This window comes from Phyllobates terribilis, unplaced genomic scaffold, assembly GCF_046119375.1.
Source record: "Phyllobates terribilis strain yellow unplaced genomic scaffold, ASM4611937v1 Scaffold_4__5_contigs__length_816908805, whole genome shotgun sequence".
Lineage (NCBI taxonomy): Eukaryota > Metazoa > Chordata > Amphibia > Anura > Dendrobatidae > Phyllobates > Phyllobates terribilis.
In genome coordinates, this window is record NW_027362764.1 from 584943969 (window position 1) to 584961813 (window position 17845).

Genomic DNA, 17845 nt, shown 5'->3' on the forward strand with positions numbered 1-17845 from the left:
AATTGTATTTTTTTCAGCAATCTAGACCTTTTATTTTTAATCAGGGGTGTACAATCCCTTCACTGCCTATTGCTTTATATTCCAGCTGTAGTGTAATGTGCCATAAACTTCCATTTGATTTACTTAAATGAAAATTTTAATTAGTTTAAATGGAACAGACAAACTGAATGTCTGAAAAGAAATGTAAACTTGACCATATTGTGTTGCAAGAATATTTCTGACAGTGTTTCCTAGGTGTGGTAGTGTCATAGGTTTCAGTCTGTTGTATGTGATTCCAGTAACACAGTTGCATATGGCTGCAGAATCTCCAATATATAAAACCAATATACGTATAATAAATAAATTATCCCATTGTTATAATAATTTAATTTATGTGAAGTAACCATTAGATTGTATAATTGCCACATGCTAGAAAAATTTGTAAATCTTTTGGCAGCTGTTTTTATCAGATATTGAACAGAGCCATTATACATGCTTGAGAGCGACTCCATGCAAACTCCGAGCCGCCGTCATGTGGTAAGGAGAAACAAGAAATGTGTCACCCCTTTCTAGTGATCTTTGGAGGTTATAGCAGTGGGACTTCTAGTCATTATCACCCATCCTGTACATATATCATAAATGTCCTGTGTACTTATAATATATCGTAAGTACAATTTTAATAAATATGTCTCCCAATACCTCAACCATCACCATAAATGTTCCTGAGTAGCCACTCTCCATAAGGCAATTACTGGTATTTTTCAGGCAATATATTACACAGTGTATACTGTTCAACACTGTTTCAGGCTTTGTTCACATCATATTTTGTACTATAAGACTTTTTTTAAATAGCAAGTGGTTTCTTGAATTTTTTTTTAGCCACACGGGTCCAAACTTACAGTTATATGAAAAAGTTTGGCCACCTCTATTAATCTTAAGCTTATTGTTTTATAAAAATTGGTGTTTTTGCAACAGCTATTTCAGTTTGATATATGTAATAACTGTTGGACACAGTAATGTTTCTGCCTTGAAATGAGGTTTATTGTACTAACAGAAAATGTGCAATCTGCATTCAAACAAAATTTGACAGGTGCATAAGTATGGGCACCTCACCAGAAAAGTGACATTAATATTTAGTAGATCCTCCTTTTGCAAAAATAACAGCCTCTAGTCGCTTCCTGTAGCTTTTAATGAGTTCCTGGATCCTGGATGAAGGTATTTTTGACCATTCCTCTTTACAAAACAATTCCAGTTCAGTTAAGTTTGATGGTCGCCGAGCATGGACAGCCCTCTTCAAATGATCCCACAGATGTTCAATGATATTCAGGTCTGGGGACTGGGATGGCCATTCCAGAACATTGTAATTGTTCCTCTGCATGAATGCCTGAGTAGATTTGGAGCTGTGTTTTGGATCATTGTCTTGCTGAAAGATCCATCCCCTGCGTAACTGCAATTTTGTCACTGATTCTTGAACATTATTGTCAAGAATCTGCTGATACTGAGTGGAATCCATGCGTCCCTCAACTTTAACAAGATTCCCGGTGCCGGCATTGGCCACACAGTCCCAAAGCATGATGGAACCTCCACCAAATTTTACTGTGGGTAGCAAGTGTTTTTCTTGGAATGCTGTGTTTTTGTGCCGCCATGCATAACGCCTTTTGGTATGACCAAACAACTCAATCTTGGTTTCCACAGGACCTTCTTCCAAAAAGAAATTGGCTTCTCCAAATGTGCTTTTGCATACCTCTGCCGACTCTGTTTGTGGCGTGCTTGCAGAAACGGCTTCTTTCGCATCACTCTCCCATACAGCTTCTCCTTGTGCAAAGTGCGTTGTATAGTTGACCGATGCACAGTGACACCATCTGCAGCAAGTTGATGCTGCAGCTCTCTGGAGGTGGTCTGAGGATTGTCCTTTACTGATCTCACCATTCTTCTTCTCTGCCTTTCTGATGTTTTTCTTGGCCTGCCACTTCTGGCCTTAACAAGAACTGTCCCTGTGTTCTTCCATTTCCTTACTATGTTCCTCACAGTGGAAACTGACAGGTTAAATCTCTGAGACAGCTTTTTGTATCCTTCCCCTGAACAACTATGTTGAATAATCTTTGTTTTCAGATCATTTGACAGTTGTTTTGAGGAGCCCATGATGCCACTCTTCAGAGGAGATTCAAACAGGAGAACAACTTGCAAGTAGCCACTTTAAGTAGCTTTTCTCATGATTGCATACACCTGGCTATGAAGTTCAAAGCTCAATGAGGTTACAAAACCAAAAAAAGTGCTTTAGTAAGTCAGTAAAAAGTAGGTAGGAGTATTTAAAACAAGAAAATGATAAGGGTGCCCATACTTATGCACCTGTCAAATTTTGTTTGAATGCAGATTGCACATTTTCTGTTAGTACAATAAACCTCATTTCAAGGCAGAAACATTACTGTGTCCAACAGTTATTACATAAACCAAACTGAAATAGCTGTTGCAAAAACACCAATTTTTATAAAATATTAAGCTTAAGATTAATAGGGGTGCCCAAACTTTTTCATATAACTGTATATTGCGTAAAGATAGACCACTACATTTAACCCTGGCAGAAATATCTCAAAAACATTTTTGCCATATATTTCAAGAGAAGCCTATATATTTTGTCTGCATACATTTTGTTTAGGTACATAGGCACTCTGTACGCAATTGTTACAGGTTTACTGCGACAGAGAGGAACCAGAAGACCGTAGCGGCTGATTCCCCCGCACTCCTCCACTCATTAGAAGCCTTTCACCTTCATATTAAATGGTGCAGGTTTCTTTTAGCAGTGCATGGGTTAATGAGCTCAGTTGTGAGCTCCTGGAAGCTTTCCTTCATTTAGGCTTTCAGCTGTTCACTATTAGCCACCCCCACTCCTATCTATTCTGAACTTTGGCATGCTGTCATTGCCAGAGCTAGCTGCATGGTTCTAGGAGTGTGGTGGAGAGTTGTTGTTTGAGAAGGCGTTTGATGGATTTAAGCTAAGACTGTTGTGTGGTTTAGGTTGTGTGTTAAATCCGATTCTTTTCCTATTTTGGTTTGTTGCCCATCCTCCACTTCCCGGTGTTAACCTCTGTTGTTTGTGCGCATATATTTTTATGATTGTAATTTTTCTTTAGCCCTGTATGTATTACCTTGTTAGTCTGGTTGGTGTACAGTCATACACTACTCCTCCCCTCTTCCCTGGACGGGGGGAGGGAACAGACTGAGGGCGGATTGAGGAGCTCAGACAAGGTACGTGGCCCCGGTGTCTTCACCTTCAGAAGTAATCGGGGAACAGGGCCAGCTAGGGCGCCCCTAGCGTTACGGACAGGGTGGGAGCCCCTGACCCTAGGTTACCTGACAGAATTGTGACAGCAATAGTATTTGTAAGCTAACACCGAGAGTAGTGGGGACCTTGCGGTCTTTATACCAAACTGAGAGGCTTGGGACAGCACCTCCCGTGCTATCAACCTGATCCACCACACATAAGTATAAGCTCCCGATCAAGCTCTTATTTACAGATGCAGAAATTTTTTTTGATCAGGTGGATTGGACCTTTCTTCAAATGACTTGAACCCACATTGACCTAGGTCCCGCCATGCTCTCCTGGATCAATGCCCTTTATTTCAGACCCACTGCATCTGTTAAAGTTAATGGTTGCCTCAGCTTTCAAGATCACTAATGGAACACGATAAGGTTGTCCCCTCTCCCACCTCATATTCATGCTGACCTGAGAGCCTCTGCTTCTTATTTTTTATTAGCAACGCCACGATCTCAATATCTAATCTTCTTGAGTAATTTCACAAATACTCTCTCCTTTCTACCTTTAAAATTAATACCACTAAAGCAGAGGCCCTCAATATCTCCCTCATGGAATTAATCAGATAACAAGTGGAACAGGCCTTCCCCTTCAAGTTGTCCCAATCTCATTTAAAATACTTAGGGGTTATGCTAACACCAGACCTACGAAAGCTGTTTCAACAATATTATCCTCGTCTACTTCATAAGATTCATCAAGATTTTGCACACTGGACTACTGGTACTTTTTTGTGGTTTGGCCATTGTGCAATTTTCATAACGAATGTCCTCCCATTAAGATTTTATTACACTTCTTCTGTTTCCTTCACACTGCATTGCATAAGTTCATATGAAATGGAAAACCTGCCAGGATCAAAGGATTAATCTTACATAGACTTGAAGTCAAAGGTGGGTTTGGTCTTCCTAATTTTTGACTCTATTACAAGGTGCCTAACTGAACGCGGGTGATACAGTAGATTGGTTCCAACATGCTGCCTTCAAATTATGGGTCCCCTTGGAACATTCTTTCTCTAAACTTCCTCAATCTTCCTTCCCCTGTCTACACACACTACACTGGGGCTTATCATCCTCACACCCCTTCATAAGTTTTACACTATCTCTCTGCAAAACTGTATTTTTATCTCTGAAAGTGGCTCCATCTACGTCTCCACTTATCCGCATCTTTGGGAATCCAGCCTTCGTTCCTGGTATAGAGATACTGTGTTTTGTAATTGAAGAGAGCAGGGCAACTAGGCCACTTCGCATTTTTCCCAAGGCATGGCAAGGCCTCTAGGGTTTCCTCAAGAACTTTGTGATTCTGGAGATCTCTTCAACTCCACCATTATTTACCTACTCTACGAAAAGATTCCCAGTGTACTAGGGCTAAAACTACTTTTGAGAATTTATGTTTTGGGTTAGGTCCCTCGAGACATACACTCTCTTTAACTTACATGATTTTGCTCTTCTCCCAACATTACTGAACCCCAGTTTTTGCTAAACTGGGAACAAGACCTTGTTCTTTCTTTCTCCGAGGAGGAGAGGTAAAAGTTTTTTTCTGCTTTCCCACAAGTCCTCTATCAGTTTTAGATTTCAGAAATCTTGGTAAAAGATATTATCCATATGGTTATGTGTGTCTTCTCGCTTACACAGTCTACAACCATCCATTCCTGGATGAGCTGGAGATGTTTGGAGGAGGAGGGTACCATGTTCCAGAACTTTTGGTCTTGTTGTGTACTTAGGCCTTTCTGGGATAGTATGGAATGGATTGTCTCTAAACTTACAGGCCTCCAACTCCCTCTTGCGCCCAAACTACTTTTATTACATCCTATCCACAGATACAAGTACTCTCTCCTTCAGCATCTGATTAATGCAGCTCACTCTTGCATTTCTCTCTCCTGTGGATGTGCCCAGATCCTTTTTAGTTCTCTGGTTCTCCAGGGTGAACAAGACTATGATGATAGAGGACCTAATCTCTTCATCACATAACACAACATCCTGCTTTAGCAATACCTGGTAACATGGGTATTACAAGAAACGGCAGAATACCGATCAAATCTAGCATAGTTCACACACATGGTGTGCTAAAGCATTCCTCAGACAAAGTAATTTCATAGTCAAAATGTTCTGGCTAATCAGTTTTTTCTTTCTTTCTTCTTTTCCTTTTTCCTGCTCATTCTCTTCTTTCCCACCTCCTCATTCAGGCTATTTAGTTAATTGGCAAAAACACATTCCCTGCACCCCACACCTATTCGGTCAGGTGAACTATATTTTATGTTTTATGTGTCACATATGTATTCTTTTTTTTTTTTTTTTTTACAATTTTAGATTATTGCTATTCCTAATTTTCTCTTGTTAAAATTCTAAATATACAAAAAAAAAACCTGGAAAAAACCTGGAGCCAAAACATAGAGTACAAATATTTCATTATACTTTTTACTCTCTGTAGGGTACACTACTGGCTTAAAAACTCTGACCAAAACATTGTCATATGAAAATTGTCATAAGGCTGTAAAGTTTGCACTGCTGTGTACTGAGCCTGTACAGACTCCATGCGCTGCCAGACAGGCACCATCAGACTCCATGTGTAGGAAGTTATTTTTCCCCAGAAGCTATGCTATAGGCCTCCATACACAAGGAGTCTAATGGAGCAGGTTTTTTAAATTTGCGTTTGTGAAAAATTGCAGTCAATTGGAGGCACAGTAAGGATCTCACACACATCTATAGCAGCTCTATTATGGCTCTTTACAAAACAGAGCGGGAGGTAAGCCATGTGCATGGGTCTTAAAGATCTAATGCAGGTGGAAAATGAGAAGAAAGCCTTAAATTAGTGTAAAACTCATTAAAGATGACTTAGTAAAACTCTTACTTGTATGGCAGACATCTGTGCATATCCCCTCCAGCTGAATCCTGGAAACTCTTGAGAATTATATCCAAAGCGAACAGGTCTTCCACTAGTAGTCGTACCATCCTCAATTTCAAACTTCATCTGATGGAGGTCAGGGAAGTAGTAGTTTTGTTTGGGCCTTGGAGAACAGTGATACATTTAATGGTTAAAATGTTTTGCTGCTATTTTTCATATATAGACATTACACCCAAACTATCATACTACAGCATAATACAGAATATATGTGGCACAATCCAGCCAACCATACAACTAGTGCAAGAATAGAAAGAGACCATTATCACATAAATGTTATGGTCTGAGCTGATCAGCCCTTTTGGTCTGGCACAAGATATATCACTAGATCCTATTGGTAATAGTAAGACAGACATGAGGTTATGTCCTGTAGTTGTTTAAAGACTTGAGAAAGTTCATATACATGGTCAAACTTAACTTTTATGACATTGCTACATGTGGACATTAAATTGCATGCCATATGTATTATTGTAAGGTCATCAATATTCTACATGTAATTGAAAAGCAAGGGAGAAAAGACTTTCCTTAAAAGGGTTGTCCACTATTATTCAAAATAGCCCAATTTGTTTTTATGATGAAAAGAAGCTTCTTTCTCATTACCTCCCGCTGCTGTTTCAGCCTGTGAGTGGCGCTATCACTGGCAGCTCATAGGCAGCACGTGACCCCCATTGACATCACGTCAAGTGAGGCGTGACTCAGCGCTGGGGTCCCCGCGGTGGCTGCTGGGTTGTGGGCGGGGTTACCCCGCGCGTCACACCCAGCATCCACTGCGCACTTTCCCAATGAATGGGGAGAGGGAGAGTGCGCTGTGGATGCTGAGTGTGATGCAGGGGAATAACCCTGCCCACAACCCAGCAGCCACTGGTGGAACGCGGAAGAGAGAGACCCCCGGCTGCATCCAGAATCATGAGGTGACATCAGCGGATGTCAGAGCCGGCTGCAGCCGAGGGTCACATGATGCCTGTGAGCGGCCAGTGATAGCGCCCCTCACAGGCAGAAACAGCAGCGGGAGGTAATTAGAAAGAAGCTTCTTTTCATCATAAAAACACATTGGTCTATTTTGAATAGTAGTGGACAACCCCTTTAAGTATTCATGAAAACAGCCGTATTAGTCTATTGTGCAAGTAGCTGCCATAGTGCACCCATACAGGAGCATGGCATCTCTACTGTGCCCTTCTCATGCCTCCTCCTTCATGTACAAACACTCCTAAGTCTTTCTCATGGAATCCAACAGGAAAAAAATCATGGTATAATAGATCGGAGATTATATGCATAGAGCAATTCTCCCATAAAAGCAATGTGAGAAGTCAGACAGGCTCAATGACATTCAAGTTACACATTTTAGTTTTCCTATTTTTTTTATTTCTGTTAAGATATAGAAGAGTGAAAAAAGTAATAAAATGTTAATAGTACTGCCATGTTTTACACTATAATTTTATATGATATCTTCTGTTAGGTTAGGTATAAATAAACGTACTGATTGCAGTTCTGGCCTTGAATATTATTTCTGCATATACATTTTCCTGTGGACTCATCACAGAGATGACTGATAGATCCTCCAACATCGCACTGACAACCTGTCATAAAATATAGATATTAATGTTAACAAAACAATTCAAATCCTTGTCATCAATATGAATATCATATTCTGTAGCATTTTGTTACCTTACACAATATAATCATTCAGCTACTATCACAATCTCAGCTAATATCACAATGAACAAATTGACAACCGGGTCTTACAACTTCCCTCATTAAGAGTGGTTGTCCCTACATAGCAAGACACTGTCAGCACAGAATGGGCACTACCAGACGTGCACAGGGATACTACTCACTGATAAACAGACTAAAGAAGTCCATTTATTTATACATACTCAAGAGAAATCATAAAGGAATGCAACAATGAGGAGTTATAAGAAAAGTTGCTCCAAAATTGTAATTTATGGAGAATGCAATTATTTGCTAAAAAGTACAAGCCCAGAAGGCTGACAGGTCCTATTTTAAACATATTTATCTGTTACCCTTTTCTCTAAATCTTATCTTCATAGATACCAGGCTGTTATTTAACTGAAAGCCTTCTAAGGCCCCCATACTCCTTAGAAAGAGGTCTTCTGAATACGGCGATTTTAACCTCATCATCCAACCATCTAATGTGTCCTCCTGACCCTTCCCTGACTTCTGATGTTTGGAGAGAGAAGGCTCCGGCATGTTGAATTTTAACAGACGATCTTTTTGTTTGGTGAGGAGATAAGTTACTGCCAAAGGAGCCCCATGAGAAATAATTCTCTCTCGTAAAGAATACAGGAACCCTCAGCCAAGCCGTGTTCGTGTGAATGGGGGGACCCGGGAGAGATAGCTGATGGCTGAATGAACAGATTTCTAATTTGTATGGGCGCCTTTAGGCCACCACTATAATTTGAAATTTACCAGCACAGAATTTTGGACCTGTTTAACCTATGGCAGAACTGATCACAGAATTTGCTATGAACCAGAGTTTCGCCCTCCTTTGGCAAACTATCTTGCTTCCAAGACCATTAACCTCAATATTGGGTGACTTCTATATTTTTACCGCAAGTATTCTTCCCAATAGTCTCATATTTGCCAGGACTATTCCAACTTTACAGACACACACATGACAAGTTTTGGCATGGCCCAGTCTGCAAAATGCGGGTTTCCATTTGAATTTTGGCGTTCTGATGGGTAGTCCTAGTGGAACGGACATAAATGCCCTTATTTTACCAATTGAGATGTCGGTAAGTTTGCTGCTTGCCTAAATGCTAGCACAGTGTTAAAAAGAAATGACACTTGGGCACTACCTTTCTAGATTCATATAGTGCCTATTTCTCTCACACATTAATTATTCCCACAAAAGTCATTGACAAACCCAACGTCACAGCTATTATTAATTCTTCATTTGAACAAGGTTTTTTTCCCGCTTTCCTTACTTGCAAGAATCTTACTGTTCTTGGTATAAGAAGTGATACCAGCAATTATATCAGTCTACTGATCCACCGGATAGCTAATAAAAAATCCTTAGTACAATTTACACTTCCTAAACTACAATACAGGCAGAACTTGCATTGAATAGTCTTTTACAGAACGCCTAAAGCCAACCTACCTTTACATCCAAAATAGTTCTTGCCTTCGAGGTAGAAATAACCATCTTTGCAGGTCCCGCATGATGTGCTGCAGGTGTTTGGTTTACAATGACAATCCCCTTCAGACTGAGAAGAAAAGTGACCGCATTTGTACAAATGTAATGAAATATTACACTCCTTAGAATTCATTCATAAAGTTTTTTTTTTACTGTAATAAAAATGAGCTGCAATACAAGATGCTGCCTATATGGACAAGAGTGGCGCTGTTTAATGGGAAAAAGGCAGCTCCACTATGCTATTCTAGTAGGATCCCTTTATCTATTATTACCTGATGACATTCACCTATTCCACTTATAGTCCCTTCGACATCACAAGCACAATCTGAAAAAGAAAAAGACGCCACTTTAATGTATTTATTGCAGGCTATACATAACATGTATTATAGTATATAAACATGTATCAATCACATGCAAGTACTTAAAGCTAGAGGCACAAACATAATTTCTTACCAATGCAACCTTGAGGGTTGTCTTCATCTAAATTCCAGAATAATGGCTTGCAGTGGTCACAAGTTGTGCCCTCCACTCTTGGTAAGCATTGGCAGTGACCCTGCAAAATAGTAACATTCAAATGAATAATATTAACTATTTTGTGCACTTTGTACTATTAGCAGCCACATAAAAGAGAACTCCAGGAGTCTGGTGGGGGACACAGTACGGAGTAGTTGTAAATTATTTTGATTTTTTTTATTCTTGTACAACCCTGTGCCCATTAATAAAATCATCAAAATAGTAGACAACCCCTTTAAAGTGTATCTGTCAGCAACTTTGAGGCCACAGCCCCACTATCAGTATTTGGTCAGCATTTTTTCTCAGGAGTGGGAGCCAAAACCAGGAGTGGGTGATAAATGCAGAATTGGTGACTTGTTTCTATTATACCTTTTCTCTGATTGTTCCTCATCTGGTTTTGGCTCCCACTCCTGAGAAAAAATACTGACTGAATACTGACCAAATACTGATAGCGGGGCCGTGGCCTTAGGGGGCAGACAGACGGCTGCATTTCTCGTGTGAGGCTTGTACTGACCTTCGGCTCTCCTGACCTGAGCTTGACAGCTGCATAGAAATCCATCACGCTGTCACGCTCAGGTCAGGAGAGGAGCCGGCCTGTTCGTTCAGTGATCATCGCACGAATTATACGGCAGTCTGTCTCTACCCTTAGGATGTAATCTGTATCAGTTTAAGATATATTCATTTGTAGGTATCTAGGTAAAAGTGATTTTTTTAGACTTTATCTCATTTTTAGTTATTTTCACTGTGAAGTGATTGAGTCTGGAGAGATAGCATGGTGTCTAAATAAATCTAAAAGTTGGGGATCAGATTCAATTCAGCATCACGTCAGGTGATATGAACAACCAATCAGCAGCTTAAAAAGAAAACTGACTGAGCAAGGACTGAATCCCCATGATTAGTTGTGAGCAGTTACGTTGTCACGATACATAGATATAATACTCCATTGCGGCAGTGCAAGCTGCAGGAAGAAGATGCGAGTCATGGAGCAGAATTTACAGAATTTATCATATAGAATGCACTTTGGTAACAGATGCACTTTAAAGGGTTTGTCTTACCACAGATGACCCCTTTAATATTGCAGGGAGTAAGTAGTCCTGCATGGGGGCCATTCAAATGAATGACAGCAGTTGTAATGGAAGTCTCCAGATTGGGAGACCGCCCTCCGTACTACACACAAGCCCTGCATGAGATAAATGCTTTCATGTTTCATTCGCTGCAGAAACAAATAGAGTCATTACGTAACAGATGTTAAAACTGTGCAACTGAAGGCAACAAAATGAAATTGAACTTACAGCTTGTGAGGTAAGGGTCCCAACAGGATCACATTCCCCATTAGCATCTATAGTAAAAAACACAATCAACATTATTGAACATGTAGATGCAGGCAGTCTATGACGATGACCAGCTTAGAGGGGCTGTCCAAGTTTACTATATTGATGACCTATCGTAGAATAGGTCATCAATATCAGATTTGTGGGGATCCAACAATCAGCTGTTATTAGCTCTGGTGGGGGCGGATGCAAACAGTGAACGGAGTGAAAGTTCACTGTGTAGTCCCAGTTCCAAGGTTCTGCAGCTCAACTCTTATTGAAATGAACAAATGAAAAGAAACTGATCTTCAGCACCCGAGAACAGCCATTATATAGAGTATGGTGTTGGGCTATTCAGTTCCATTCACTGTTTACACCAGGCTTGGACTGGCCCATGGGTGAACAGTTGAATCCCCCGATGGGCCCCAATGCATGAGTATGCCATAAATCTTCCTATATGAGCAGTACTTGGCTGAATATACTTTGTAAGAGAATGAGAAGTCCTAATATTCTGAGCAGCCATGTTAAACCTAGCAGCCATCTTGTTCAGAAGTTTGAGTAAAGAGTTTTGCAGCTAATGAGATGCATGTCCTACACATGTCCTAATCACAATGAAGAGTTAAAATGATGTCACTGCCATTAGCAGGTATAGTAGTATACACAAAGGTTAATAGCAGCAGCTGCAGGTCAATGTGAGAGTAAATAAGTGGTGTTATAGGGTAGTAAATAATGTTATTGTAATTGTGGTATAGAAATTAGTACAATATAGTTGTCAATATGTCATTTCTTAAGTAAGGACATGGGGATTTATGGATTTAATGGAGTTTGGTAAAACTACTCATGAATATTGTCATTTTGCATTATCACATTGTTGTTTTAAAATGCACATCCTCCCTGCAGTATGATGTTATCATGTATACGCCTTTTGCCGCAATATGTAGTTCCTTTGTTTAAGCTATTGTAAGGCAGCGCTAGTCATCATACTGGGGGTAACTCGCTTCGCTGCATCAATCAATGCACACGTGCAATGTCTTTACGTTTTTCACACAGTGTTGCAGTTTATTATGGCACTTCATAAACCGCTGTTCACACACAGTTCATCTTAGTCCGCCACCGGCAGGTTTACACACAAACAATTCATGAGCCAAGTGGCACACCGGCCCACTTGCTCCAGGGTACAGCTTACGGCAAGGTAATAAAGTAGCAATGTTCATATCACAATGTCCATATAGCACCGGGTATTACCTTTGCCGGGTATAGCTGTCTCAGTCCGTTACTCTGCCACCACTGTGGCTCTGCGGCTTCCCAGGTAGGGGTCTCCAGCCGTCGTTCCGTCTAAGGCTACTGGTATGTCTCCACTCACATCCAGCCTGCGCCTTTCAGGACTCTTCCACAAGCCGGCTTTCCCTCAAAGGCCACTGACATCCATGCATCGGATCCAGGCTTGGCCTTTCGGGCTGCCAGGCTTCACTCTCGGCCTCACTAGGCCTCTCACAAACGGTATCACGGTATCCCACACACATGGGGAACAGGCCTCACGCCTCACACCGAACACACCTGTCTCAAATTAAGCAGGTTTATATATGCTGTGCACAGACAGCCACATACTGACAGGACCTTGCTGATGTCACAGTCATGTGACCAGTCAGATAAAGGGGAAGGTACATGGTCCGGTAAGCACATCCTGGACCATTTACAGTAATGCTAGCAACCTGCTGCATTACATATCCCCCCCCTCTGTTCAAACTTGTGGGGTTGAACACATAATATACACAATAACATTATAACCCCCAGCTCACATATAGACCATGAACTTTACAATTGTGCTACTCAGCCCCTGGAACCTTAGTCAATGACATTAGCCCATTCCTTAGGGACCTACCATTTGTCACTGTCACTGACTTCGTCAGGTCACCTTTCCGGGTCGTAACTTTGTCAGGTCTCCCCCGCTCCCAGCGGTCAGTTTTAACCTTGTCAGGTCTCCCCCGCTCCCAGCGGTCAATCAAAACCCTGTCAGGTCTTCCCCGCTCCCAGCGGTCAATACAGCAGTGCGACTCACATGCCCTGGTATCTAAGGTCCGGTTCGACTCCGTACTGTCCTGTCCTCTATTGGGTCGTTTGTACGGACTGCTCAAACCTGAGTTACTGGAGGTCTCACTACCTCTAAACCCACGCCCACTACTCTCAGGACATCTTGAAAGGTCCCTAACTTCAGCTTTAGCTGTTCTGTTATTTAGGGGGCCCTTTCTCTGTCGGGTCTCACTATTTCTAGACGGCTCCCATCTTCTGCTGCTCAGATGATGTTGTCTATCTACTCGCAGTCTAGCGAGATTCAATTGTTCTACCTCCTGCAGGTAGGTCACTCGGTACTCAATCAGCATGCGTATATATTCTAGGCTTTCTTCTGTTCCTACAGTGGAGAAGGACACCATGCCGTCTTCGTCTGGTATCCAGTCCTGATGATCACGTGGACTGCTTACTTTCACCACACCAGACTTCTTGACCATCATCTGCATGGCTCGACCGCTTCTCCCAATGAGCTTTCTCACCAGAACATGAGGCACCCGGATGACCTCTTCACGCATACTGTGAGCTTTTCTCCTAAGCTCCAGTTGCCTAACGGCTTGTTCCGTCTTCAACCGGAGAAACCGCTTCGTACGAATACATCGCCAGTGCATGTCACTTAGGATAGCCACCCTCTTCACTGTGACTTCGGTCGTGGACAGGACCACCAGCTGTTTAGCTTCTGAGGTCAGGTACACCTTACAGGCTCCCACGGCTTTCTTAAACTCCTCATGCACGAACTCACGGGTGCATTCTTCCCTCAAGTCCTCGGGTACATCTACGAGGCACTTGTACCGAGACGTTTCGGTCTCACCAGTGGTTTCCAGACGATCAACCAGCTCAGGTTTCAGGGACAACTGACTTCCAGCTTCTTCACCCTGGACGCTTCCCCTGAGCTGACTCACAGCTACCACTTCACAACTTTTCGTCTTGACCACCTCCACTTCACCTTTATCTTCCAACACCATACTTTTAGCTCTCCTCAGGTCCACCTTCTCAGGGTCTAAGGGAGTAAGTGCAACTTGTTTGCCTTTTCCCTTCTCCAAGGAGACCTCGTTCACCACGTGACACTTTGCTAGGCGACCTTTGAGCTCTAAAACTTCTCCTTCCAGCTCAGTTACTCGCCTCTCAGCGGCCCGTCTCTGAAGCTCTTCCTGCTTCAACTGCTCTTCCAGCAGCAGAGCTCTCTCAGACCTCTCCGTCTCCAATGTGCCCACTCGGCTCTCAATAGCCAGTCTCTCACGCTTCTCTTGCGTCCACTGGGTTTGTAGCAACTCCTTGAGCTCCCTGATCTCGGCTCTTACTTCCACCGAATCATCCAAGCTCGCATCACTCGAGGAGGTATCTGTTTCACACCTCCCCTCACCAGCGGCCAACTCCTGGCCCTGGTCTGTGGCTTCTCTGACGGACTCCTCCATCTTTTTCCGCTCAGCTTCCATCTTGCTGACTGTTTCTTTAAGGCACGTCTCCGCCCTCTGGAGAGTATCACAGGACATCTGTAGCTCCTTCACCTGAGCTTCCAGATCTAGGGTCTTTCCCCGGAGACCATCATTCTCCTCACGGGTGTCTTGCAGAGTGGTCTCAACCACTTGGCGCACTTGCTCTGCACCCGCCTTATCCTCCTCTAGTTTTTCCTTCACCTTGAGGAGATCCTCATAATCTCTCTTACTCTGTTGCAGTTCCCTACTGCGTTCACCACACGCCTTCTTGGAGTCACACAGCTCCTGGTTGAGCTGTTTGCGCAGTCGTTCTAGGATTTGTTCACGTCCAGAAACACCATCCTGCCGCGCCTCCTTCTCAAGCTTCAACTGCAAAACCTCTTCCTTGATTTTGCGGCGGTCCTCCTTAATTGCGTAGAACATTTCCTTCCAATGGTTAATTTCCGCGTTGCTTCCCTCCACGTCTCGCTGCCAGTTCCTCATAACCTGGTATATTTTCTGCTGTTCAGACTCCAGGTTCAGCTGGTCTGCGGACACGTCACTCTGACACTGTTGCCTGATAGGCTCTAGTTCCTGGTCATGACTGGCCACCTTCTCTTTCGGGGCTATCAGATCCTGATCCGTCAGTCTCAGTACCGTACCGGAGGTTGCTACTGGAAACGTCACCTCCTCTTCTACCTCTAAAGGAGGATCCACACTTGAAGCATAGGCACACAGTACTACATTCTTTTTATTTTCATTTTCAGCCAAGTCTACAGGAGCAACCTTTTTGTGGCCCTTGCGCCGTCTACGAGATGGGGACTCTCTCACCTCGTCTAGCCCCTCCTGACTGAACTCACTTTTTACTTTCATAGTGTCACAGTCAGCTACGGGGTCTGTGTCACTACCCATGGTGTTGTGGACTAACAGGTCACCTCCCACTTTGACGTCACCCCCTTCTACTGGAGTTACCACGTTATCAACGGTCACATTGTCATTTTTAGGAGGCACCAACCCACCACCAATAACAATTTTCAGTTTTCTACACTCCACACTCTTGTGAAAATCCGCCCCTTTTTTAGACTCCGCCCCCTTTTTAACAACCACACCGGCAGGGTAATTTTTACACAAAAAAACAGCAGTAGTCTTAGGACTCAGTTCACAACATCTCTTACCACCTCCCCGGGCACTCTGGGACAACACTGGCGCCCCCGGAGAGTCTATAGAATGGTCCACTGCCGCCATTCCATATGGTGCCCACAGCTCCTGCGGTTCCTGCACCATGTCCAGTAAAAGTTTCCCAAATACCTGCTCCGGTCCCAACCGGCCCTTCAACCGCTCAATAGCTCCAGACAGATCTGCTGCTTTGCTCACAGCCATCGCGGTACACTGTTCACACTAGCACTTCATCGCTCTCCCGGAAAAATTTTCGTGGCCCCACCAAGCCACCGCAAAACCGGATTTGAGTGCGATGAGAATCTTCGCAACCCCGCCGAGTTGCCGCAAGATGCTTTATACTTCGTGAGCCCCGCCGAGCCACAGCAAACCAGGTTTGAGTGCGACGCCAATCCTCGCAACCCCGCCGAGTTGCCGCAAGATGCTTTATCCACACTCGTCGTCCTGTGCCGTTGCCCCTAGCAACCGGGCTGCCGTTGCCCGCACTCTCGAACCATATGTAAGGCAGCGCTAGTCATCATACTGGGGGTAACTCGCTTCGCTGCATCAATCAATGCACACGTGCAATGTCTTTACGTTTTTCACACAGTGTTGCAGTTTATTATGGCACTTCATAAACCGCTGTTCACACACAGTTCATCTTAGTCCGCCACCGGCAGGTTTACACACATAAACAATTCATGAGCCAAGTGGCACACCGGCCCACTTGCTCCAGGGTACAGCTTACGGCAAGGTAATAAAGTAGCAATGTTCATATCACAATGTCCATATAGCACCGGGTATTACCTTTGCCGGGTATAGCTGTCTCAGTCCGTTACTCTGCCACCACTGTGGCTCTGCGGCTTCCCAGGTAGGGGTCTCCAGCCGTCGTTCCGTCTAAGGCTACTGGTATGTCTCCACTCACATCCAGCCTGCGCCTTTCAGGACTCTTCCACAAGCCGGCTTTCCCTCAAAGGCCACTGACATCCATGCATCGGATCCAGGCTTGGCCTTTCAGGCTGCCAGGCTTCACTCTCGGCCTCACTAGGCCTCTCACAAACGGTATCACGGTATCCCACACACATGGGGAACAGGCCTCACGCCTCACACCGAACACACCTGTCTCAAATTAAGCAGGCTTATATATGCTGTGCACAGACAGCCACATACTGACAGGACCTTGCTGATGTCACAGTCATGTGACCAGTCAGATAAAGGGGAAGGTACATGGTCCGGTAAGCACATCCTGGACCATTTACAGTAATGCTAGCAACCTGCTGCATTACACTATGCATAAAAAGGCTCTGATACTGTTGTTCGGGGCCATTCCATCGCCATTCCATCTCCATTCCATCGCCAGTCTACAGGCCGTCCACCGCCAAGGCCACACCATCGCCAGACTGAAGCCACACCATGGCCAGACCATCGCCAGATATCTCAATGCCGCTTTACTTATCTAGACACCTGCGAGTGTCAAGTGTATTTTCCCGGCCTGCTTTCTGAACTGTTCTGCCGCGTACCTCTGAATAAACTTCATTCTCTGCTTTGAAGAATTATCTACACTGTTTTCCAAGGCTCTTTCAGCTCCTGGTAAGGACTTTCTTACATACTTGATTCACTATGTGGAGAAGAGGACAAAAAAAGGACCGAACATTGAAGCCCAGTGTAATCAGAAATGTATTAAAATATAAATAACCTTTATTAAGGATCGGGAAGGCAACAATGAGAATTACAAAAATACCCAGAATTTGTAAAAAACAGGTTACCACAGTGAGTCAATTTTACATATTATGCTAAAATGCCAGTAAATGTATAAACCCATACATAATGTTAAATATATAATTATCAATATGGCATATATCACTATTAACAAATTTCAAAAGTGCCCAAGGTATAGTGGCCCCCGATGAAGGCCATTGCCGAAACATGCATTGGGGTGGACGCCATTCAGCAGGGAGTCCTCTGCCACTTCTTAAAGTGCAGCAAGTAGCTAAAAGTAAGTACTTCTTAAAGTACAGGAAGTACAGTCCCCACTATCTTCCAT

At 43.3% G+C, this 17845-nt stretch overlaps 1 protein-coding gene across 1 annotated transcript in view; it reads right to left on the bottom strand.

Moving 5' to 3' along the window:
• Positions 1–17845, bottom strand: part of LAMA3 (laminin subunit alpha 3) — a 244789-nt gene that overhangs the window by 115021 nt on the left and 111923 nt on the right. Inside the window, exons 16-21 of the mRNA XM_073679182.1 lie at positions 11147–11193; positions 9795–9894; positions 9614–9666; positions 9306–9411; positions 7665–7764; positions 6137–6293 (exon numbers count right to left, since the gene is read on the bottom strand). Coding sequence (XP_073535283.1) covers positions 6137–6293; positions 7665–7764; positions 9306–9411; positions 9614–9666; positions 9795–9894; positions 11147–11193 — 563 coding nt within the window. The remainder of the gene's footprint in view (positions 1–6136; positions 6294–7664; positions 7765–9305; positions 9412–9613; positions 9667–9794; positions 9895–11146; positions 11194–17845) is intronic.